Consider the following 25,314-nt stretch of genomic DNA (forward strand, 5'->3'; position numbering starts at 1 on the left):
AATATACATAATTAACCATACACAATGTTGTACGTGTGTTATTTTTCAAGACACTTCACATCCTAAGGTTGATTAGCAAACCTTTCTTAAACTATTGCGTGATTTATCTTTATGTATTGACGATCTTTGGCCTTCCAAATCCGTTTGCCCTTTTTAAATCTCTCGATAGAAAAACATAAGGTGGCACCGTGACTGTGTGGCAGTTACATTGTTTATTTTTTCAAGTTAATTATTTACTAAATACGATACGTCATATTTGTCTTTTCAAATCTTTGTTTTGTACATGGACCCAAATTGTAGGCGTGGAACCTGGATTTGACACGTGTTTATACCCGACCTCATTTCCTGGAAGAAACCAAGTAGCAACCATGCTATTAGCTCCGGTTTACAGGCAGTTTTAAGTACAGCTATTGTATCGAGCGGTAAGCTGATGTAGTCATTTTTTTCAGCCTACGGCAGGATGCCCTCCTGCTGAAAGGCTTGCCGAGACGCATCTTGAATGATTTAACTGTAATGTGTGCGTTTTTGAAGCGTCAATAAATCCATCCATTCAAGATCACTGGGCTGTGATCTAAACTCCAAACAGTAAGTCAGCGTCAACAGTGATGTCAATCAGTATTGACTGTTAATTTATAATTGGTTGCCACTCAAATGATCTCCCTACGTAGTGGCCATGGTGCTCAACTGCAGAGAGTACCAGGCGTCTAGTGCGCACATCAGGGTTTTACAGTACAGAATTCTCTGCTTGTTCTAAAATCTCGACTTGGCTACAGGGGATGCCTAATGCCAGTGCAAGGCCAAAGCACGGCAGGAGGACCCGAAGACGCCGTAGAGAGGACCCCGCCAAGAACGAGCTGGTGTCCAGTTCTCTTGAAAGTGCCCAGCAGTGCCTCTTCAGCCAGGATTATGGAACCGCATTTGTGCACTACCTCCTGGTCCTCAACCTGGCGCCCGAGTTTAAAGACTTTGCCAGGGTAATGTCCAGTAAAAACGCCAACCCTTTAGACCACATAGCACAGAAAGTCAGCATTGTCATCATCGTTGTTGGCAGGAGTCCTTCCGGTTCACTCTCTTTAAATGGGCAGATGAGCTGGACTCTGTGGGCCGCATTCAGGACCTGTTCAGCTGCTACGAGCAAGCACTGGAGCTCTTTCCTGCCGACGAGGTCATCCTAAACAGCATGGGTGAACACTTATTCAGGTATTCTCTCTTTCTTTAATGTGTTCACTTTCAAATTGTCAAATGTAAGACACATTATAACATCCTCAACTGCTACCCCCGCAAGAGAGTTTGCGTGGCATGTGTTGGCAGTTAGGTTCCACACGGCAGACAAGATTGTTACTGTTTTGAAGGAAAGTGGGAGGACGATGCTGCCAAAGACGTTACTTAGGGCAAGACACTACACTGCACGAATATATATGTGTGAGTGTGTGAATAAATTTGATTTCCACTGACAATTTTTGTGTGATTTCTGTTGTCAGCAAATTGAACTATGTAAATTAGTAAGAATTATTTTATTCATTCAGATCTAGCATGTTTTCCATTTTATTTTTTTGAGCAGTGTATATATCTTTTAAATATATATTTTTACATTATTAGAACCATCTAGACATTAAATTAAAAACACCTTTACATTCGTATTACCCAATATAGCAGCTATAATCAGTAGGGTTGCCACAAGATTTTGCAAGATTAAAACGTGACAAGATTTCTCATTCCCTCGATAAATTTGTCAGCCTCAATATGTGCACTCGTGTCCGTTTTCCTTGTTTTCCATCTCCAAACAGGCAGGAATAAAGTTCCCTCTGTGCATTGGTTTCAGCACTTTGGCGCTGACTTTTTTAACTTTAACTCTTATGAGCTATATATATAACTTTTTTAAAAAGCACAATAAGAGTGAAGGGAGTGATGTTCGAACTGCTATGGAGCGAGGGACAATTGTATGGGTGCAAAGCGCTTCAATAATGTGTTTGATCTAGGTCCTCCAACCTAAAATTTGCAATTGTGACCAATTGTGTACAAACCAGAATGGGCTTTCGAGATGAAGCAGCGGGCCACTTCTTCAAAGCCCTCAAACTGAAGCCTGATTACCCGGAAGCCAGGGAGAACTTCTACCGGGTGGCTAACTGGCTAGTGGAGCGCTGGCACTTCCTCATGCTCAACGACCATGGGAGGAACCGCAAGTACCAGCAGGCCATCCAGAAGGCCGTACGCGGCGGCTGCAGCACAGTGCTGGACATCGGTACTGGAACCGGAATCCTTGGGTGAGATGTGGACACTTTTTATTACTACGTTGTCTTTGAACGTAAGCCGTCCTGCTCTGAACAGATGTTGATGTTGTAATTTCCTGGTGTTCTGGTTGGTTCCAGAATGTGCGCTAAAAAGGCGGGGGCGGCCGAGGTGTACGCCTGCGAGCTCTCCAAGACCATGTATGAGCTGGCCTGCGAGGTGGTGACTGCCAACGGGATGGACGGCACCATCAAGATCCTCCATATGAAGTCTCTGGAGATGGAAGTGCCAAAGGACATCCCCCACAGGTACATCTCTCATGTTTACCCTTCAGATGATGCTCCTCCATCATCTTTGCTGTTTTGACTGAGCTGTGTGTGTTTGTTGGCCCGTTAGAGTGACACTGGTGGTGACGGAGACAGTGGACGCCGGATTATTTGGAGAAGGCATCATAGAAAGTCTCATTCATGCCTGGCACCACCTCCTGCTTCCTCCACAGGTAACAACAACCGCACTCCTGTGTCCTGTAGGTGGCAGTAATGGACAGTGAAAAAATGCTGAGCATCATAATCACTGCATCTGTGTAGACTCTCAGTCGTACAGGAGTTGTCCATCGAGGGAAAGGCTTCTTGAGCCAGAACAATAGATGCTAACGAGCCAGTATCAGAGTCGTTCATACCCAACTACAGGGAGCTACACTTCCCTTTGATCGGAGGTGCTAATGGCAGGAGAGGATTAGACCCCAACTCCGCCCAGGCTTTGTGTAAGGAACCAATAGGAGGAGGGTGTTGGCACACCAATTCCGCCCACTCTTACTGTATTTAAGGCCTAGGCTACCAGCACTTATTAGTTCGCTGACGAAACTCTTCGGATGAGGAGCGAAACGTCCGACACCTTCTTCACAGAAGTACAGATGACGTCTCAAGAAGCCTTTCCCTCCATCATAATCACTGTATTGACTTGAGTATAATAAGGTATTTTTTTTCCTAAATAACAAAAGTCTTTAAATGTCCCTGAGATGATTAATCAACTTTGCTTAAATATGTTTTATATTGTTTGTGATTATGTTGTACATTTTTCAAAGCAAACGGTAAATTCGCAAAAATTGAATTTATAGTTCATGGTGTCACCCATGATGAAGTAGCTCTCGTAGTTCAGCCTCATTTCCAGAAGTGACGCTATCGGGGTGACACCTCTCAGCGAAAGCAGAGTCAACAAACGCTTCCCGAAGTAGATCATCGCCTTGGTATATTTTTCATCAAAAATAGTAGTCATGCCAAAAACGTTGTATTGCTGCTGGATGTTCAAAGTATCCGAGTGATACTGCAAGTTTGTGTTCTTTTCCAAAAGACGAATGTGTACAACAATGGACAAAGCAAATGCAGAGAATGAGAGACAGATAGATGCCCGCCTCAAGTTCTGTTCTTTGCAGTGATCTTTTCACTGATAACTGCTTTGAAGGAACACCTTTACAAGAAGCATTTGGCTTGAAAGTACTGTATAAACGCATTTTGAAAACGGATGCTATTCTGCCGGTACACAGGAAAAGAAGCAAGACAAGGAAGAACGACCGCTACGTCAAAGCTGGCACAAGACAGTAAGTCATGTCTCGTTTGCCTAATGTCTTCTAAACACTAATCCACGATAGTGACAAGGCTCCCCACATGTTTACTGTGGGTTGCGGGGGCAGCGGCGACGACGGCCACATATGTAATTAAACAGGCTATAAAAAACCCCTTTACGCTCACTAAGAAGCCAACTTAAAACATTTGAAGGATAACCAACTCCAGAGTAATTTACACTTGCCATTCTGTGTTTTGAAGGTGACCAATCTTCATCTCCATTTCTTAAGGCTTAAGTCCATGTTCTGCAAGTTTTCTATTTAATTTCCAAATGTTTCTTCCTCCTTGAAAACTATTGACACATTGCTCAAATCTTCTCTTTAAGCACTGTAAACATCCTCTTTCTCGTACACCGCTATGTTTGTTCACCTGAGCGATAGTACCCCGATCACTTCCAGAAATGAGGCTGAACTGCGACTGCTAGTTTGTCGTGGGTGGCTCCATCAACTATAAATGTAATTTTTGTGAATTTAACTTTGGCTTTCAAAAATCGAACAATGTGGAACATAATTACAAACAATATCATAACATATTTAAGCAAAGTTGTTGAATCATGTCAGGGACCCTTTAAAAAGAAATGAAATCTTGTACTGATGGATGACTGGATCAACATGGTATTATTTTTGTACAGAAGAAAGAGACGAAATCCAGGGATCCCTCTGAGACCGGTCGTGTCATCCCCGCTGGAGCAACTGTGTTCACCATGGCAGTGGAGTGCCTTGAGATCCGCCGCCATAACAAGTACAGTACACAGAGCACTCTCTTATTTGATGTAATGTACAGTAGAGTCATTTAGGTTCTGTTTTGTACACAGGCTTTGCGTGTCAGAGGTGGGCGGTCTCTCCATAACCGAGGCCGAGCATCTCCGCAGTCCGGTGAGCTGCAGCCCCGAACCGGACGACTCCATGGAGCCTTACACTACCGAGAGACTCAGCAGACTTCCGGGAGGTTACACAGCCCTCACTGAACCGCTCACCGTCCTCAACATCGATTTCAATGACGTGCAGGTGAGCTACGACTGGACCGAGTTTTTGTGTTGCAAATGAGCTCACCCACAAGAAATAATGGAAATAATTAACCTGTGTATCCACCCGTGTCACCATTCATACAATACAATAATTGGCTGTCCACATGGCAACTTGTGGAAACAGCAAAGACATTTTTTTTTTTTAAATTATCTTTTCATCCACACGAAAAAGGCATTCTCGGTGCCCGGAAACAGTATTTTTTTTAAAGTGTGCAAAAGTCTGGCAACATTGCCGCGTCGTTTCGGTGCAGTCTTTCTGACTACAATGACGTCGCCACCCTGTCACGTGACCAGACATTTTGTTGTGTTGTAATTGTTGGCTGTCAAAAATAGCGCATTAACGGCGGTAACTGATTTTTTTCATCGATTATGTTCTTTTTTTTGCGTAATTAACGCATACGCATCATGGCGAGTCATGCCCCTCTGTGATGACGAAAGATGGAGGCGCAGTATATCGTCCACACAGAGTCTGACACTCTTTAATAACTTTATTCTGACTTGAACATGTCAACAGCAGTGCAATTCCAACACCATATATGTACTGTATCTCCAACTCACAAACACACCTCTAGTACCTTCATCATCAAAACAACACTTCCTCATTGTCACTAGACAATGGCGAGATTCATTTAGGGACACTCAGAACATCACAACAATGTCTTTATTAAGCGTGTATGTGTGGTCTAAATAAACAGAAAGACAAAGAAAATCATTAAGTGGATATTCTTATGACTCACTAACTAACTCTTATAATGTGCAAGTACAAAATTCAATTTAAATGACGTGGTGTCTTTGAATGCAACCTCTCATTGCTCATAACAACATTAAAGTGTAATTGAATTGTTGTGCTACTATTAAAGAAAGTAGTATTAGGCACATTTTCAGACGTGTGGTATTTTTTAGCTTGATTTACATTTTCAGTTCATTTGGAGCTGTTAATACATACAAATGTGTGTAATCCTGTCCTGTCTTTTATCTTTCTTTCCGTACTTATATTTTGTTGTCTTATCCTCCAAAATGACTCACAGAAGTAATTCCTCTTCTTTGAAAGTCAAGACAAGCCTACCAAGTGGAAGACGACGACTTTATTTGTGCGTTCTTTTTTTTTTTATATATAGTTTTGTGGTCATGTGGTTCTGTCTGTGTGTCTGTTCACAGCGCCACAGGCAGGTGCACCTTATGTGTTACATTGTTTTCACCCAGTGACCCGTTTCTGTCTGGATACGGTTGTTTACTAATCTGAAACAGTGTGCACGTGATTGTTTTTCATCCATCCATGTATTTTCTATGCCGCTTATCCTCATTAGGGTCACAGGGGTATGCTGGATCCGATCCCAGTTGACTTTGGGTGAGAGGCGGGATACACCCTGGACTGGTCGCCAGCCAATCTCAGGGCACATATAGACAACCATTCACGCTCACATTCGCACGTATGGACAGTTTCGAGTCGCTAATTAACCTAATGATTGTTTTTCAACCTGTGAACAACAGCCTATGTCATGGCACTCTTGAGATTTTTCTGTTTTATTGTTCAGCGTGAGGCCCTCAGTGGAAAAAAGTTTGGATGCTTGTTTTTTAAGATTTAAACTTGTGGGCCAGTGAGTCATTCTTTTCACAGGTTACAAATAAACTTGAATACGTTTTGTCAATGGGTCTCTTGCCCTGAGCTGAACCAAATAGCAGGACTAATTAATTCCCTAACCAATGATTAATTCACTCGCATTGCTCTCCTGGAACAAACACATTGGCTGAATAATATTTTTGCATCATCAGTGGCTCCTCGGCGAGGCCTGCAGGATATTGTGTGATTTATTAGCTCCTCGTAGGGAGGGTGAACCTAAATGAGCGACGCCTGACTAAGCTTGTCATTATTAACATGTTTATCCCAACTTGTGATGCAATTGGACTGCAGACAAGTCAACTTTTATTTATTCATCCCCCATCATGCAATGGAAAAAATGACTAAATAATAGGGATGTAGTAATAAATGATAGAGATAGAGGTTGTTTTTTTGTTGGTAATTAAAAGTTTTGAAAATAAAACTCTAGCTCTGTTTTGGAAATAGCTGCAACCAGCCAAACAGTAGCTTTACATTGTTTTAATACATTTGGACTTTTGTGCATTAAATTGGACCTTTTCCACGTGCTGTAGGAGCTGGAGGGGCTGACCTCCAGGCCGGTGCAGCGGGTCCGCTTGCCTGTGGTGCAACATGGCGAGCTGGACGCCCTGGCCGTGTGGTTCCAGCTACACCTGGACGAGGACAGTAGTTTGTCCACGGGACCCCAGGAGGACACCTGCTGGGAGCAAGCCATCTACCCCGAGCACTGTGCCAAGGGTAAACATGCATTTCACACTTTTATTTATACGGCACCACAAATAATTCACTTTTGAAATGAAGCAGGTTCAGGTGGTACTTTTAAGAAAGTTTAGTAACTGGGTGCAACACCTAAAAAATTTAAAAAAAAAAAATCCCTCCTTAAAATGAATAAATGATACATAAAAACTACTAAAATTAAATACTAAAAAATATATAAAATAATACATATTTCTAATTATGTAGCATTATTTATTTGTTGAAAAATATTGAATACAAAATATTATTTATTATTGATAATAATTTTGCAATTTTTTCCTCACGTCTCCCCAAATGTAAATATATGCCATGTGCTCTCTGCAGTTAAGTATATAAACACCATTATCAAATCATTTTATGATCAAATTTTTTACATGTCGTGAAATTTTCATTCATTTTTTCATTAATATATTGATCATAATCCCCCAGCCACGTCCTTAATGACTTGATGGAAAATGCTGCCGCAATCAAGTTAGTTACTGTAGTAATTAAATGGGCATACAGTACAATGTTATTCAAGCGTTTCCATGTTTGACCAGTAGAGGTCGCTGGTTCCTCGTAGAGAACAAGCCCCCTGAATGTACCATACATACTTTGCCATGCAGTCAGAAGCTAATTGCCTCAGACGTGCAGCCGGTGTGCCAGCACGCCAGCGCGTCGTCCTCCATCCAGACGGCAGCCGCTGTCGTCGTCAGGGGGGAATCCGCCGACATCCACGTCCATCACCGACATCCGTTTTTCCGGCCGCTGTTATTTGTGAGCCCTGATCGCCTGTGACACCCTTTAGAGATCATGAAATTCTTATAAGGTGTAATTAATATGCATCGCCTCCCAAACACGGCTGACAAGGCGTGACGTGAACAGATGTTATTCCTGCTGGAATTCCGTCCTGATAAATATCCCCCTACCCCCACCCGACCCTGCAAGCCCCTCCATACTCCTCCCTGTTTATATGCCACGGCCCTTTGCATCTCATTGTGCTCCTTCCAGTCCCGCTTTTCCATGTTTTCAGTTCCATTTCATTTACAATTACAAAGCTTTTTGTAATGATATCATCATCATCATGGCTCAGTCAATAATGATAGTTTATTAATTTTTTGTGTGTGTGTGCGTGTGTGTGTGTGTACATGTATGTGTATGTGTATATCCACTCCTGATCAAAATCTTAAGACCAGTTGAAAAATTGCTAGAATTTGCATTTTGCACATTTGGATCTTAATGAGGTTTTAAGTAGAGCTACAATATGCAAAAACAAGAAGGGGGAATGAGACAAAAAACACTTTGAAAAAGTAATTTATTGAAAACAACAATTAAACTGATATAGGCTGTTTATCAGCTGATCAAAAGTTCCAGACCATCACTCAAAAAAGAATAAAAAAACTCTACAAACCAGAACAAAAAATGTTCTCAGTAGGACTCAGGTGGGATCTCCTTGTCATGCCAGTAACGTTGGAAGCCATCTGGACCGTCAAGGTTACATTTTTTCTCATCAGAGAATAAAACTTTTTTCCACCTTTCAATGTCCCATGTTTGATGCTCCCTGGCAAAGTCTAAACAGGCATTTTTGTGGCGTTGAAGGAGACGAAGTCTTTGAATTCCTTTTTTGTTTTTTAAACCCTTTTCCCACAGATGGCGTCTGATGGTTATTGCGCTGCAGTCGGCACCAGTAAGGGCCTTAATGTGGGTGGAAGACCGCCCTGTAAACAACATTTATCATTACGTATTTTTATATCATTTTTATTATTGTTTTTTTCATTAATTATCCTCGTTTAATATTACTACTGCATCCAAACTCATATTTACATACATAAGCATATACTGTATATGTATACACGTACATGTAGTACCTATATCATTGGTAAATTACCTTTTCCCCTACTTAAGAACGATTCAATATAAGAACGGTCGCATGGAACCAATTGTGTTCGTTAGTTGGGGACCTAGTGTATATATACAGACCCTTTCCAAAAAATTTGAATGTCATGGAAAAGTTGTTTAATTTCCATAATTCCATTCAAAAAGTTAAACTTTCATAGATTATAGATTCAGGGCCCACAATTTAAACGATTTCAAGTGTTTATTTGTTTATTTATACGTAATTTGGGCTTCCAGCTCATAAAACCCACGAAAGCAGGAATTCAAAAAATTAGAATACTGTGAAGAAATCAGCCCAAATTTTGCAAGGCATGAATGTTTTAAACTGAGTGTCACACTAATCATCTACTAAAGTCAAATCACCTGCACAGGCTTCCCCAGGTGTCATTTAATTGCTTCAGTTTGGTTCAATTGTCTCAGTTCGGTTCAATATAGGGAAGACTGCAGACATGACAACTGGCCAGAAGACCATCATTGATACCCTCCATAGGATGGGTAAGCCACAAAAGTTCATAGCTAAGGAGGCTGGTTGTTCACAGAGTGCTGTGTCCAAGCATATCAATGGAAAGTCTAGAGGAAGGGCAAAATGTGGCAGGAGAAGATGCACCAGCAAAAGAGATGACCGTGGGCTTCAGCGGATTATCAAACAGGGAAGATTCAAGAATCTGGCAGAGATCCAAAAAGAGTGGAATGAGGCGGGAGTCACAGCTTCAAAAACCACCACATTCAGACGCATCCGGGAGATGGCCTACAACTGTCGGGTTCCTCGGGTCAAGCCACTTGTGAACCTGAGCCAACGTAGGAAGCGTCTCCACTGGGCCAAGGAGAAGAAGGACTGGACTGTTGGCCAGTGGTCCAAGGTCCTCTTTTCCAATGAAAGTAAAGTGTGCCTTTCATTTGGGAATCAAGGTCCAAGGGTTTGGGGGAAGACAGGTGAGGAACAGAATCCAAGCTGCCTGAGGTCCAGTGTGAAATATCCACTGTCCGTCATGATTTGGGGTGCAATGTCCGGTGCAGGTGTTAAACTCTGCTTTCTTAAATCCAAGGTCACCCAACAGTCTACCAGAATGTTTCAGAGGACTTCATGATTCCTTCTGCTGAGGATCTGTATGGAGATGCAGATTTCATCTTCCAGCAGGACCTGACCCTGCCCATACCGCCAGAAGCACCAAAACCTGGTTTGATGCCCATGCCATCACAGTGCTTGACGGGCCAGCCAACTCACCGGACCTAAACCCCATTGAGAATCTATGGGATATTCTCAAGAGGAAAATGAGGGGCACCAGACCCAACAACAAAGAAGAGCTGACAGCAAGCATGAAGGAAATCTGGGCTTCCATAACTCCCAGGCAATGCCACAGGCTGATTGCTTCAATGCCACGTCGCATCGAGGCAGTGATTAAGGCAAAGGGATTCCCAACCAAGTATTGAAGATTGACATATCGTTTTGAAAGTACCATATTTTGATTTTGATGTCATCCTAATTTCTTTCTTTTTTTTCCTGCAAAAACTGAGAAGTAAATGGTGATTTCTTCACAGTATTCTAATTTTTTGAATTCCTGTTTTCGTGGGTTTTATGAGCTGGAAGCCCAAATTACGTAAAAATAAACAAATAAACACTTGAAATCATTTAAATTGTGGGCCCTGAATCTATAATCTATGAAAGTTTGACTTTTTCAATGGAATTATGGAAATTAAACAACTTTTCCATGACATTCTAATTTTTTGGAAAGGGTCTGTATATGTGTGTATACACACACTGTATTGATTGTTTTTATTATTATTTAATAATATTAATATTGTAAAATAATATTCATATTATTTTATTATGACCAGTCCAGGGTGTACCCCGCCTCTCGCCCGAAGTCAGCTGGGATAGGCTCCAGCATACAACCCTAGTGAGGATAGGTGGCATAGAAGATGGATGGATGGATGGATTATTTTATTAATTTTATTTTTTTTAATTATTATTTTTATTTTATTTTTGTCTGTTGAAATCTTTGTTGTTTTCTCCCAGGTTTCCTCCTAAAGCCTGGAGACGAGCTCATTGTGGAAGTCTCCTGCAGGGACGCCTACCTGAGGCTCTGTAGCGTTGCCATACTCAGGGACGGGCAGGAGATCTGTCTCGGCAAGTATCCAGATTCGCGGAACTCCGCAAGCCTTGTTCCGAACCCGGAGTTGGAGCTGTGCAGCGCGCTAGCATTGTTACAAACTGACCAAAATCAGCCCAAAGACTTCTGCATGCTGGAATGTTCAGAAATGGCGCTCCTGAACAATTACGACTACCATCAAAGCTTTGGCAGTGCCTTGTCCAAGCTCATGGCCCGGCTCAGGGATGAATCCCAAAGTCAGGAGCTGGGATTTGGCATTCAACCTGAACCCACAGAGCTTTTCTACGTTCTGGACGTGTCAGAGGGCTTCTCTCTGCTGTCCCTCATGGCTGCCAGCCAAGGTCAGGTGAAAGCCTTCAGCTCTGTGGAGAAGATCAAGCAACAGGACGTGCTCAAGAGGCTGGCTCGGGCCAATAACATCCCCGAGCAGAGTTTGGAGTTCTGGCTCAGCCACACGGAGGACGAGGAAGGGGTGCTGCAGAGGCCTTCCAGGGAGAAACTGTGGAGCGCCATCATGCTGGACTGTGTGGAGACCTGCGGCCTTGTGAGGCAGAAACTGATGGAGAAGGCATCTTTGGCCAGGTACACAGTGCGTGTTGGGTCTTCAGGTCCCACTTGTTGGTATAGCAAACCTACCCCTTGGGAAATCATGGAAATAGAAATAATTTGTTCCAGGGTCAAACTGTCACCAAACTAAAATAAATTGTCTAGTTTTCCCCCCATAAGAAATAGAAAAAATGCGTCATCAAACCTTTAACTTTACAGGCAGTGGTTTTAAGTCACATTTGATCATTCTCACCTGTCATACAAGTGAAAAAAGAACCTAAGCACTGGAAAGACAACTGAAATAAAAGCAATGGTCCCAGTTCTTCCCATGAGAAATGATAAAATACAGTTGTTCCTTGTTTATCACGGTTAATTGGTTCCAGACCCGGCTGCGATAAGTGAATTTCCGTGAAGTAGCATTCAATATTAATAAATGCAATATTTTTGTTGTTAGGGCATGGGAAACTGGTTTATGACTTTCTAAATACAATTAGCTATTACCTAACATAGTAGACATAATGAGAGAGAATAATGTATCTGAAACATAATGTGGGTCGATTGCATGGCATAAAAAAAGATTAATGTCTTATCCGCAGGCTACAGGATCTCTGCAGGGACACGAGACGGGGGGCGGCGGGGCGTACATTACACTACAGATAGATAAATAAATATTACCTGTTAGTATGTAAAAAACCACAGAAGTAAATGTAATGTCAGGTAAAGTCTGATCAGTGTAACATTACTGACACCTAGTGACCAGAATACTACATATAACTTGTCTTTCAATATTTTTGGACTGATAATAAGGTCATAGTCAAACTACGAAACGGCAATCATTTATTAATGAATACATTTTTGAAAAACCACGATAGAGTGAAGGAGCGATATTGAAAGCACGATGTATCAAGGGACGAATGTAATCCGTTCCAGGGTCAAACTGTCACCATGAAAAATCTTTTAGTGACTGTCCAAGCAATGTTTTCATTAGCATTTTTAACAATCGTAACACCTGTCCACATTGTGTAATAAAGCTCAAATAAAGTAAAACCACTCACCCTTTGAAGATGCCTGTCTTAAACGTAATAGATGGACGTTGACGATGTTTTTTCCCTTTTGAGGCATGTTTTTCTGGTTAGGCGCCACATTTTTTTCCCCTTACTTTTACTTTCAAGCAATAAAACACTCAACTTTAATGACGAATGAGGAAGGTGGAGCAAAATTCGGGTCACAGATGAGCATAACGCGTCTCATTAATGGTTTTGTTGCAAGTGTAAAAAGAAGTTAACCCGGATGCTGGACACTTCATTGGGGCACGCTTTGTGTCACCGAAGTCTTGTTTGCTATGACGATGGCTCTTATGTGACTTTCGAGGCAAATTCCAAGTATGGAAGGCACATTTTTCCCAAAAGTTGCTGTCACATTCAGTATTTTGCGACCTTTGGTGTGTTAAAATTTTGAGGTATTGCTGTGTTTGGGTTTCAAGATGTCTACTGGAGCATGGAGGACGCGTATTTCCACAGAAGCTGGTGGTGCACGGCATGCTGGTGGAGTCCGACATGCTGCTGCTAGAAAGCGCCGTGCAGGGTCACGAGCCAACGCTGGGATTCAACATAGCCCCTTTTATCAACCAGTTTACTGTAAGTAGACTGCACCAGCTCCAAATGAACATGGGCTACTACCGACATTTGTTTCTGCTTCAGGTTCCAGTCCACGTCTTTCTGGATTTCTCCACATTGCCGTGTCGTCACCTCAGTGAGTCGGTGGAGCTCTTCGTGCTCAACCTTATGGACGCTAATGCTAACTACACCGACAAAGAAGTCCAGGTGGGTCGTACTAATTGTTCTTGCAGAATAGCTGCTACTAATAACAAAAAAGTAAGTCAAAGTAAAAGAAAGCAAAAAAAGTAAGCCACGCAAACAATAGAAAATGAGGTCTTCTACAAAAGTAAGCCACATAGGCTGTAGAAAACAACATTCTACAAAGGAAAAGCACACAGGAAATATAAAAGAAGTTATTCTACAAAAAGGAAGCCACAGAGACTGTAGAAAACAAGCTGCCCAACAGAAGTAAGCCACACAGCAGTATGAAACATATTGTACAAAGGTAAGCCACACAGTAGTATAAAACAACATTCTACACACAGGAAGTATAAAACAAGGTATTTTACAAAAGTAAGCCACACGGCGAATACAAAACAACATATGCTGCAAATGTAAGCCACACCTTGCAGTAGAAAATGTGGTATTCCATGAAAGTAAGCCACACATGATGTACTGGTAAGCAAGGTACTGCCACATGGGCAGTAGAAAACAAGGTATTCCACAGTACTCAGTATTCTATCCTCTTCAGGTCCAGGCTATGGCTCCGGGCCGAATAACTGCCATTCCCTTCTGGTACGACATCTTCTTGGACGAAGACATCAGCGTCAGCACCCTCAGTCCACACTCTCACTGGAAGCAGGCGGCCGTCGTGCTGCAGCAGCCGCTGGAGGTTCGGGCGGGAGAGCGGGTCCGCCTGGCTGTGAAGCTCCACAACAGCACCATATCCATCATGGCGGCGGTGGTTTGATGCTCCATTCTCACAGTAGAGGTGTTTTTAAGTGGACTGGTCCATGATGACAACTTACTTGTGTTTAATTGTCAGTTTTATTGTAAAAAATAAAGTTGTGTAAGGCATTGGACACATACTGTATACAGTATATGACTAACAATAATTAGTAACATATTTACTCATTTTACACGTCAGCATCCCTGCAAGTCAGTAACAAACCACATTAAATGGCTTAGGGCGGAGTTAGCTGCGAAATCAAACATTTAACTAAAAATGAAAATAACACAATGGACACAAAATGAATGCTTATTGCATACTATGACACTGTGCACTTAGACAGTTCCGGTCAGAAGTACATACACTCATTATGGGCTCAAATATATCATATAGTCACCAAAATGCTGCAAGCCCTTGACTGCAGCTGGTAGTTTCTCTTTGGCAACATAAATAATACATATTTGACAAATCATGAAGGATGCGGACTACCTCTAGATTCTTCATCTTCAAATCAATCCAGCATTAAGATGGCTGAAACGTTAGACACTGTTTAGTGTTCCAACTGCCACACAAACACACATTAAAAATCAGGCTAAAATGAAGCTTCTGGACTGGTTGAGGTAAAACTTGACAAAGGGACAGTTCCATTGGAGCCTGGACGTATAACTTGTGTAAATGAGACAATTTCAAAAACCACTGAAGATGTACGTTGTACATCCTGTCCAACCTGTAAAAAGAACGGTTCGAATAAATCATTGAGGACAAAGAATTAACAGGACATGTATTCCCTTGATGAGTGTATACCGTAAATTCCGGTGTATAAGCCACTACGTTTTTCTTCAACTTTGAAACCTGCGATTTATGTAGCTGTGCGGCTAATTTATGGCTACATTCTAATCTTGTGACATCTCCTTTACTTCAGAACTACTACCTTATTGTTTATATTAGGGATGAGTCGAGAATCCGTTACGGATAAGGCATTTTTGTGCTTCTGTGATTCATTGTGCATTCTGTGATTGGCCAGTCACACACAGCCACCGCCCCTCCCGAGACAGCCTGTGCAGGGCTGGAGCCACAGAGTTGATCAGTGCCTCATTAAGTACACTGTGCAATTGGCAAGAAGCAAACTGCTCGTGTGCCGTTGCCCACCGCCTCCACTTTCTTGTAGGTTTTCCTGAGCTCTCCTCTATTTCGGTTTGTATCCAAAGTTACTTGGTAAACTTGTTTCGTAAAGTACGCGGTGCATTTGACAAGACGGCGCTGTGCAGGCTCGTGTTGCGTCGGCCGCTTATGCAACTCAATTGGGGTAGCATGACCATGTTTTCCTTGAAATGTGTTTTTTGTCTTATTCAATGAAGTCATCATAAAACAGGCGTGCTACCTACCATACAAGAAGTTCCAAAAATACCAGTGTTAAGTGAAATCCGTGTAGTGGAAGTTGATTCCCCCGTTTTTTGTTTTTTCGTTCATGATATATTTTTTCGTTTACAGGATGTTTTTTTGTTGATTATATATTAAGGCTGTAAAACCCTTCACCACACACTTTATACACTTTTCTCAGACATGAGAACATATCTCTGTTGTGCATACAGAGGGCCTTGAAAGCGTGGATCACGCCCTGGTCCCTGGGCTGAATCAGCAGTGCAGTGTTTCCAAAATAAGCCTGTCTCATCCATATTAAAAACTTGTTCAGGCTTATATCCCCCTTCCTCGATGATGGCTTTAAATTTGTTTATGTATGTCTCTGCCCCGGCATCCACTGAGGCGGCCTTTCCGTGGTCTTGTTGCGGACATTTAAAGCCCTTTTTGCATCCTTGTTAAAATTTATTGCTGCTGTTATGTTATTTTCCTCCTTCTTTATGGTACGAACCGAAGATTCATTTATTTCGTAATGGCGCCCTACGGCTGCGTAAGTTCTACCTTCCTTCAGCATGTCCAGAATTCCAACTTTTTGTGCATCTTCCTCTGCCTTTTGGGTGCAGCTGCAGGTGCTTTTGTCGGTGCAGAGTGTTTGGTCAACATTGTGAGTTTTTTGTCGGGGAGAAAACTTGCAAACTTACAGCACTAAAGAGCCACACTGCTTGTGATAGAACAAGTATGTAAATTCGGCAAGCTGAACGCACTCTATACCGTACAGGGCACATGGCGTGGAGGAGATTTATTGATGGTCTACAGTCCCTTAGCCAATCAGGACGCAGAGAGACTATGCGGGTTCTCCCTTAGCGAATCAGGACGCAGAAGACAATGTGTTCATACGCTGTAAAAAAGAAAAAAAGAAGCATGCTACACTGTAAAAAGTTGCACACAAAAAAAATGTGTTGAATAGCGAGGCTGTGTATAGTGAACATACCAATTTTAGCCCCACCCATTTCTGTTTAAACCACGCCCATTTCCAGTGCATCGATATGGATCATTTTGATGGGTGATCAGATACAGGTAGTGGTGTACTCACTCATCTCTAGTTTAAATACTATAGCGCTCGCAAGTCAGTGGAGAAATGGTAGCTCTTTCTTCGGCAGGAGCCAATCATGAGCTATCAGTGCACTCACAACAAGCTTATCAACCTAATGGAAATTGCAGGCCGTCATTATATGTAACAGTAGCGTGGACACGTGTGGCTTATATGTGTACAAATTTGTTTTTTTCTCTAAATTTAGTGGGTGTCATTTATACACCCGAATTTACGGTACATTTCTGACCATAACTCTAGATATTTTAATAGATTCTATTTAAATCCTTATCATTTTCTGGAATAGTATATGCATACTTTTCTTGAATTTTCTAAAGGTTTGTTAATATTTGCCGCACCAGATAGAAGTTGAAAGTACTGTAGTAGTGTCATATCCTCATGGAACATTCTTCCAGCTATCACAGGCAACTGTTGGCAAGACACACTGATTGCTGTGCTCTCTCAACAAACAAGTTCGGTCACCGGGTCCCGCCCAAGCGTGTTACTAAGTGATGACATATTACGCTAAGTGATGACGATCAGGTCTGCGTGCACCGCTTCTTTGGTTCCGTCGCTCGTGGCATCGTTTTCTTCAGGCGTGGCCTCGTGTCCTTCATCCCAGTTCGTGCCGCTGAGCCCGGCGGGGGCCGACAGAGAGTGCGGCGTCTGGGTCCTCCCCATGCCTTCGTACCTGCCCTTGGGTGACACCGGATTGGATGCTGCCTCGGCGACGGCGTCTTGAGAGGCTGACGAGGAGAGGAGGCCTGAGCTCTCGCCGTCGCTCTGTGCCTCGCCAAAGTACGGCTTCCTGGGGCGACCCATGACTGTCCTGCCTGTAAAAGAAATCAAATCATATATTTTGATGTTTTTGCAGATACAAAAATTGAACTTTTCCTGTTCAGGATGAAGGGCCAAAGTCGACCTGGCTATTTTCCTGCTTTTGGAGGTAGTGTAACAGCTGTAACAATGGTGGGACACCACATTTTGTGGAAGAGTATTCTGCAATCCCGGGACGAAAATGTGACCTTAACAGCAATTATCACATATCTAATTACCTGATTAATGCCGTATCGCTGTGTGAAAGCACACACAGGTGGGACGAAATCCCACTTTGTTGGGTTCTGTGTGACAGGTAGAGAACTTGAAAATGTGGTATCCTTTGTTACGGCTTTGATAAGACAATCTTGGGGAATCCGTGTGTGAAAGAGGCTTACATGAGATACGCTTGTCTCAACAGTTGACCCATGAAAGTCCAACACCCCTGAAATAACAGTGGTTAACATATTTTTACACTTGTGTGACAGTTTTTTTCATGTTTGGCAGTGGTTAACTTCTTTTTACACCTACAAAATGTTACAATGTTACTTGAACCATTTCCTGAACAGCGTGATGGAAACAGTTTGACCCTGGAACAGATGATTTCTACACACTGTGTATCTATTTTTATAGATGTACACTCCCTGCGATTGGCTGGCGACCAGTTCAGGGTGTACCCCGCCTCTCGCCCGAAGGCAGCTTGGATAGAAGCCAGCATACCCCCGCGACCCTAATGAGAATAAGCGGCATAGAAAATGAATGGATGGATGGATGTACACTCCTGATCCAAATCTTAAGACCAGTTGAAAAATTGCATAAAGTTACATCTTGCACTGTTGGATCTTAAGGAGGTTTGAAGAAGAGCTTCAAAATGCAAAAAGAAGAAATGGGAGTGAGACAAAAAATGTTGAGTAATGCAAACAAGCATTAAAGTGAAATAGGTTGTTTGTCAGCTGATGAAAGTTTAAGACCACAGCTTTTAAAAAGGCATTCACACTGTCATGATCTCTTGACGGCAAAGTCAAAAAAGCTTTCTCTCCTTGAAGGCGGTGGGATTTTTGAGCTGCATAAGCAAGGCCTCTCACAGAGCACCATTCCTGCTGAGGTGGGACACAGATCCTGATGGTTATGCAACAAAAGTCCTGAGCCGGAGGATTTGATTGGGTGTCCATCAAGACACGGGACCATCCTCCGCTCAAATGAAGGTTGTTACCGGTGCAGAGTGCAGGCCAATAACCATCAGACGGCATCTGTGAGAGAAGGCTTATAAGAACAAAAAACATCTTCAAAGGCCTCATCTCCTTCAATGTCACAAAATTTCCGGCTTGGAATTTGCAAGAGAACACTAAACATGGGACATTGAAAGGTTGAAGAAGCTTTTATTCTTTGATGAGAAAAAATGTAAGATTGACGGTCCTCATGGCTTCCAACGTTACTGGCATGACAAGGAGATCACATCTGAGATGTTTTCCACACAGCACAGTGGAGGGGGGCCCATCATGGTCTGGGGTGCTTTTTCATTCAGTGGAACACTGGAGCTTCAGGTTGTGCAGGGGCGTCCCTCATGACTGAAGGGCCTCGTCTGTGTGTAATGACTGACTTTATCAACAATGCTACAGTTCACAATGCCCGCCTTACAAAGGACTTCTTCCAGAGGAATAACCTCACCGTTTTGGACAATCCTGCATGTTCCCCTGATCTAAATCCAGTCGACAACATTTGGGGATGGATGGCAAGGGAAGTTTACAACAATGGACATCAGTTCCAGACAGTGGATGCACTCCGTGAAGCCATCTTCACCACCTGGAGCAACATTCCCACTAGCCTCCTGGAAACGCTGGCTGCTACTCATTACTGAGTCCTTTTTTGAACATTTTATTTTATTTCACTTTAATGCTTGTTTGCTAACTCTGCTGCTAACTCAAAAATGTTTTTGTCTCACTCCCATTTCTTCTGTTTGCATTTGAAGCTCTACTTTGAACCTCCTTAAGATCCACCAGTGCAAAATGTAAATTCTTGACATTTTTCAACTGGTCTTAACATTTTAATCACAAGTGTATATATAGAAAAAAAGTTTAGAAATCCTAATCAGCCTGAGAAATTCAATTTATAAAAGAGTCACTAACCAACATTGCGGACTTGCTCTGAGATGTCGGCCCTGACGTCCGAGATGTCCCACATGGCCATGAAGGAGTCGAAGCACGAGCCCTCCTCAGCCTCCTGGATGTAAGGCTTGTAGGTAAAGCTGAAGTGGTGCGCGATGGCTGCCAGGAACATCTCCACGCATATGACAAAGTCCTGAAGGGGTGGGGAGGAGAACCGATGACGTTTGATAACTAAGGCTTTCACAAGTTGCAAAAATAGGGAAATTGAGCTTGATCTGCCCCCACTTGGCCACAATGCACCGTAGTAGCGGAAAGTGCACCTTTATCCAGATCTGCACCATAACGTGATGGTTGGGTGGTTTTAGTGTAATCCAAACTTTTACCTGTAGTCCCGTAGCCACCGCCTCCACGCTTTGCCAGTCCCATGTGCGTTTTTCAGAAATGATGCCCACTTTGACCAGTAAAGCAATGAGAACAGCTTGCCTGCACAAAAATGAGAAGACACAAATTTTACACACTGCTCAATCATATTATTATGTTTGAAAACTAAACACATTTACCAGAATGAGACAAAGACCACCATTTTGACACACAGGAATTTTCCCACTGGTTGGATGGGACTCAGCTCCTCTCGTAGAGTCCTGTAGAACAGCACCAGGCAGTACATGGCAAACTACAAGCACAGAGGACAAGCAATATGTTACATACAGAATGCACACACATTGGCCATTCTCGGTATGATGCAGTTCACGTGTACACTGCTGTCAGCTACAACCGCAACACTATACATGCTGTTAAATGAACAACTAACCAGCTGTGACATGTTGTTGAAAATAACCAGGTACGTCCAAGCATTAGTTGAGCTAAAGTTGCCTTCGTCGTACACGTCGCATAGCTGACAGATCCTACAAGAAGGACAAGAGGAAGACACATGCTATACAAGAGGACATGACTGATACAACAGAGTAATACAGTATCTCACAAAAATGAGTACAGCTCCTGGAAGGCATTTCATTACCATCTTGTCAAGGGACAATACCACAGAAATGAAACTTACATATACATAAGAGCAGTGGTTCTGAACTGGTTTGGCTGCAGGACCCACCATCACCCCATAATGACAAGTGACCACCCACATTCAGGAATCTTTTTAAACTTACATTTCTGTATGTGTAGCGTTTGGGGAAGAGAAGCTTCAGCGAGATTACCCGGCATGCGTTGTGGGTTGTAAATGCGGGTATGTTAGTGCGCAAGCCTTATTTTGAAACCCGCACAGCCTGTGTGGTGCAGTTGCGTCTTGTGTTCCGTTTGTGTTGACTTGTTGTGTCGGTTTCAAGAGTGCTCAGCGTTTGTGCTGATAGAATCCTGTCCATTTGTGCTGTGTTGGAACAGGTGAGTATTTGCTGAATGATCGCTGCGAATAAAGAGAGTAAGAGCGATGTCGCCACCTTAAAAGGAAAACTGCACTTTTTTTGGGGGGGAATTTTGCACATCATCCACAATCCCTATGTGAAACATGAGCACATATTTCTTACCATTTTCTGTCCATTCTAACGAGAGAAAACGAGTTAGAATGAGCCAGCTAACATTGCATGTCATGGGAGGCACCTGTTTTGACGATAACGCCCTCCAAAAAAAATCCAAAAAAAGCCAACAGTGCTCCATTTGCAGAACTGACCTGTATATTAACCAAGCAACAGCGGTATCGTTATTGTAGCAGCTAACGCGAAAAACTGTATTTATTTGGCAGACTAACACCACACCTCCCTAGTCTCATTGTCACTCACAACACCTCAAGCCACTGCAACGGGACAGACGGAAGAGTGGATACTACTGGCACTCTATTTCGCTACGAAGACTCAACAAGATGCTCGTTTGCTGTCAGCATTTTTTCCCTGAAGACAGGAGCACAAGTCTTGTGCTGAAAGACACACAGCCATCCCAACGAGAGCGGACATTGTGAGTGTCGTCGCTGTTTCTATGCTGCTGTTGTTGACGGAAGTAGCATTAGCTCCTATGGGCTATGTTAAATCAATGCGCCTAGGAAAGAAGTTCTGGTAATGTTGTAAACCCTCATAATACGGCAAATTACTGTAAGTATTACATATTATTATCAAAGTACCTGTTAATACATAATCATAGCATGTATATAAACCGATAAAACGTTGTTAGAGGTTTTGTAAGAGGGCTTTTGTAAGAGGGTTCCCATGACATGCAATGTTAGCTGGCTCATGCTAACGTGTTTACTCTTTTTAGAACGCACAGAAAAGGAAAACAAATATGTGTTCATGGTTCACATAAGGATTGTGGATGATGGGCAAAATTCCCCAAAAATGCAGTTTTCCTTTAAGGACTATTAATTGATGACGCATACCCTTCAGAATAAGCCCAGGGAAGGTTCAGTGACCCACCAGTTGAGAATCACTGATTTAGAGTAGTCAGTGTACAGCTTGTACAGCAGCATTACTGTCTAAATGGATGGGAACATAATTGAGCATTAGTACTACCAGCACTGAGGGAGCTGCGGTTCATTGAGTGAAACATGAATTCCAACACTGTGAAGCAGAGCATGGTGCCCGTCTCTCGGGAACAGTTGTCCAACATGGTAAGGATCCTATACACACCTCCAAGATATCACGTGTCTTGCTGAGGAGGCTGAAGGTGATGGAATGGCCAAATACGTCTGAACCCAATTAAGCACCTGTGGGTCGTGTCCAAAGCGAGGTGTACTTGTGTTTCCAGATATTAAGACAATAGTGGCATTGTGTGTTGGCTCAGTTTCTGTGGATACTGTAGTAAATTTATACTGCTTTTCAAGCTGTACACCAACTACTGGAAAGCATATCCAAGTTTACTTTCTATACTATATATACAGGATATATAGTATACTATATACTATATATACAGGATATATATAGTATACCTAGTATAGTATATGTAGTATACTAAAATGTCTAATGAAATGTTAGGAATGTACTCACTCTTGTCAGATACTGAAGAAGAATGAAGGGCCGACTTACAGAGCAATGATAGTCGTGACAGGCCTAACGACGGTGTACTGCAGCACTCCCAGCTTGCACCTTAAAAGTAAAACCCTTTGAGGGGAAGGAGATAGAAAATGAATGGCAAATATGGTGCTAACACAATAATGCATGTGTTGCAGTTTAAAGTCCACTCACTCTCCCATGGGCCAGGGCGGGCAGCAGCAGAGAGGAGGAAGGTGCTTCTGCTGCTCCTGGACCTCCAGCATCATCACCAGGCTGGGGTACTGATTCTCCAGGTAGTTGAGCAGGAAGGTCATGAAGTTGTAGATGACGTAAGCTTCGTAGCACTCTCTGCACGTGTCCACGTAAATGGCAATGCTTGGATATTTTAGCGCGATCCACTACGACATATAAAAATTTGTAAATACATGACAATATACAAAAAAAACCCTAAAATAACAAAAAGCTTACACTATCCAAGCTGTAGATCGGCACCATCCACAATATCCTAGAAAGAAAAGTACCACATCACAGCAAATCAATACCAAGGCATTTACCAGTGAATAATGAATAATGGGTGTTTGTTGAAGTGTTTACCTAATGATAGGTTTCTGCAGCTCAGGTTGAGTGTAGTGAACCAGATGCTGGAGGATGCCCCATAAGGATATTGGGATTGTCATAAAGACGAATATCCCAGCAATGAACCAGGCTTTGTTATGTGTACCAACCTGTCATTATATAGAAAAACTCTTAAATATAAGACGAGATACAGTGGAGAATATAATTACTTGATCCCCTGTTGATGTTTGTAAGTTACCGCATTTCAAGGACATGAACAGTCCATATTTTTTCTAGCTTCATTTGAACAGAGAGAGACAGAACGGACCTCTATATTTTGAGGCTGTCACTTGGCAACTGGAATAATGGTAATTATTATCATAGTTCAATAGTACAGCTTTGGAAGCAGTCATGAATGCATATAATCTCCCATGATGCATGGTGCCCAGGTAATGGCGGCCTACACTTACCTCTGACTTCTGAAGTTCCCAAACGCACAGAGGTAAGACGACGAGCAACAACAAAATATATAAAAAAACAACCAAAGGACGAATCCATCTTCTCCAATTCCCACAGGAACAAGGCATCCTTGACATAAAGACGCCGGGCCTTTTTTTTCAATACCCGATCTCAAGTTTTAGATTGGTGTTCGCACAATGAACGAAGCAGGATACATTGGGCGGTGGTTAAGCTATCAACCAAACCGGGGAAAACGACAAGACAACCTCTTCCTTGTTCACAAGTAAGTTAACGCCTTAAGTTAAAGTTTGATTTCGAAAGCTGATAATTATCAGCTCATGTGACTCCAATTATGCTAGCTAGTGGCTACTAGCTTGCTAGCTGTTTTGCCATGTAAACAAACTATGTACACGGTCCGTTTTCAGTACGCCATAGAAAGTCCCTAAATCACAGGCGCAGTGTTGAATATGTATACTTATGCACAACCAAACACTCGCACTTATAGTCAATTAAAAGTAGTTAGAGCTGGATTTTCTTCGTAGTAAGGCTGAAAGTTTCCAAAGTACTTCTTTTGCTCGGATGCTTCCGGCTTCTGGGTTGAGCCCCGAATTCAATCTCTGATGTGATTGGTGGCGTTCTTCTTACGGACCAACCAGTGATGAGGATTTTTTTAAATGTGTGGCTAGCTTGGTTATGCGACACGTTCTCCAGCAGATGGCGACGTTATTTAACAATTGCCAGGCAACCTCTACGACAATAGGATAAACTATTTATCCCACATTGGGGAAAATTTCTCAGTTGCAATAGAAAATATACAGTATCAAATTGATAAAATAAACATGACTAAAAATTTAAACATAATAAATAAGGAGTAATAAATAATACCATTATAAGAACACATAGTAGTACAGAAAGTCACATTCATTTGGTGCGCATAAAGGTTATGATCACATTTCCCCTGTTTGCTGTCTTTTTGTTTAATTTTATTTAAACAATAAAAAAAAAAAAAAAAAACGATCCCCGGCCGCAAATGACTCCCTAGCTGCACTTTGGACACCCCTGTCATAGACTAAAAGTCCTGCTTTTTGTATTAAAATGAACATATTCACAGTGAATAAAACATGTTTCAGTCTTTGTGTGTATGTGTGTTTTTCCGTAATTGTTGTTTGACAAACATGTCATCCTGCTTGCTTTAGTGTGAACTTGTAGGTGCACATTTACTAAAAAGAAAAATACCTCTGCTTTTCAAGAAGTCTTTTTTTCGACATTTTTTTAAGTCAATTTGCCATGTCAGTGTAATTCCAATTCCTCACATTAGTACACTTTGCTGTGTACATCCCGTTCTTCTCTTATTCAGCCATGTTGTACTGAGCAGCCAGGATGTGGACGCACGTGTCACGGTTCTGTGGTGATTGTCACACATTTCCTAAGAAGCTAAGTATGTCTGCGTTAAAGTTCTTAGGTTTAATGTTACTGTACTTTTTCCTGAAAATCATAGTCAAATTCCGCATGGTTTGACTTTGGAGGCACGACGGTATAAATAAATGGAAAAACAGCGTTGTTGATGGCGTCAGCAGCCAGAACTTTCCTCCCTGTTTGCACCGTGTCTCCAGTGGCCCGCAGTCACAGAAAT

General features: G+C 42.3%; 2 protein-coding genes across 4 annotated transcripts; one reads left to right on the top strand and one right to left on the bottom strand.

Annotated features, from left to right (window-relative positions):
* Positions 1-237: 237 nt before the first annotated feature.
* prmt9 (protein arginine methyltransferase 9) lies at positions 238-16,061 on the top strand. 3 transcript variants are annotated; one of them, XM_054779885.1, is made up of 14 exons: positions 238-422; positions 774-974; positions 1,052-1,200; positions 2,028-2,264; positions 2,370-2,537; positions 2,626-2,728; positions 3,773-3,826; positions 4,483-4,592; positions 4,666-4,858; positions 7,030-7,213; positions 11,124-11,799; positions 13,247-13,400; positions 13,464-13,586; positions 14,113-16,061. In XM_054779885.1, the coding sequence occupies exons 2-14, from the start codon at positions 777-779 to the stop codon at positions 14,329-14,331; spliced, it is 2,568 nt and encodes an 855-aa protein (XP_054635860.1). In that variant the 5' UTR covers positions 238-422; positions 774-776; the 3' UTR covers positions 14,332-16,061. The 3 variants fall into 3 exon arrangements, with proteins under 3 accessions (XP_054635860.1, XP_054635859.1, XP_054635861.1); XM_054779884.1 differs by having other exon boundaries at positions 240-585; positions 14,113-16,059; XM_054779886.1 differs by lacking the exon at positions 3,773-3,826 and having other exon boundaries at positions 240-585; positions 14,113-16,059.
* On the bottom strand, positions 14,108-24,285 carry tmem184c (transmembrane protein 184C). The gene is made up of 10 exons (XM_054779887.1): positions 23,693-24,285; positions 23,262-23,392; positions 23,136-23,172; positions 22,860-23,065; positions 22,701-22,775; positions 20,492-20,585; positions 20,241-20,353; positions 20,064-20,163; positions 19,702-19,873; positions 14,108-17,592 (listed from the first exon to the last, which is right to left on the bottom strand). The coding sequence occupies exons 1-10, from the start codon at positions 23,816-23,818 to the stop codon at positions 17,285-17,287; spliced, it is 1,362 nt and encodes a 453-aa protein (XP_054635862.1). The 5' UTR covers positions 23,819-24,285; the 3' UTR covers positions 14,108-17,284.
* Positions 24,286-25,314: the final 1,029 nt, after the last annotated feature.

The sequence above is a fragment of the Dunckerocampus dactyliophorus genome, chromosome 6, assembly GCF_027744805.1.
Source record: "Dunckerocampus dactyliophorus isolate RoL2022-P2 chromosome 6, RoL_Ddac_1.1, whole genome shotgun sequence".
Classification (NCBI taxonomy): Eukaryota; Metazoa; Chordata; class Actinopteri; order Syngnathiformes; family Syngnathidae; genus Dunckerocampus; species Dunckerocampus dactyliophorus.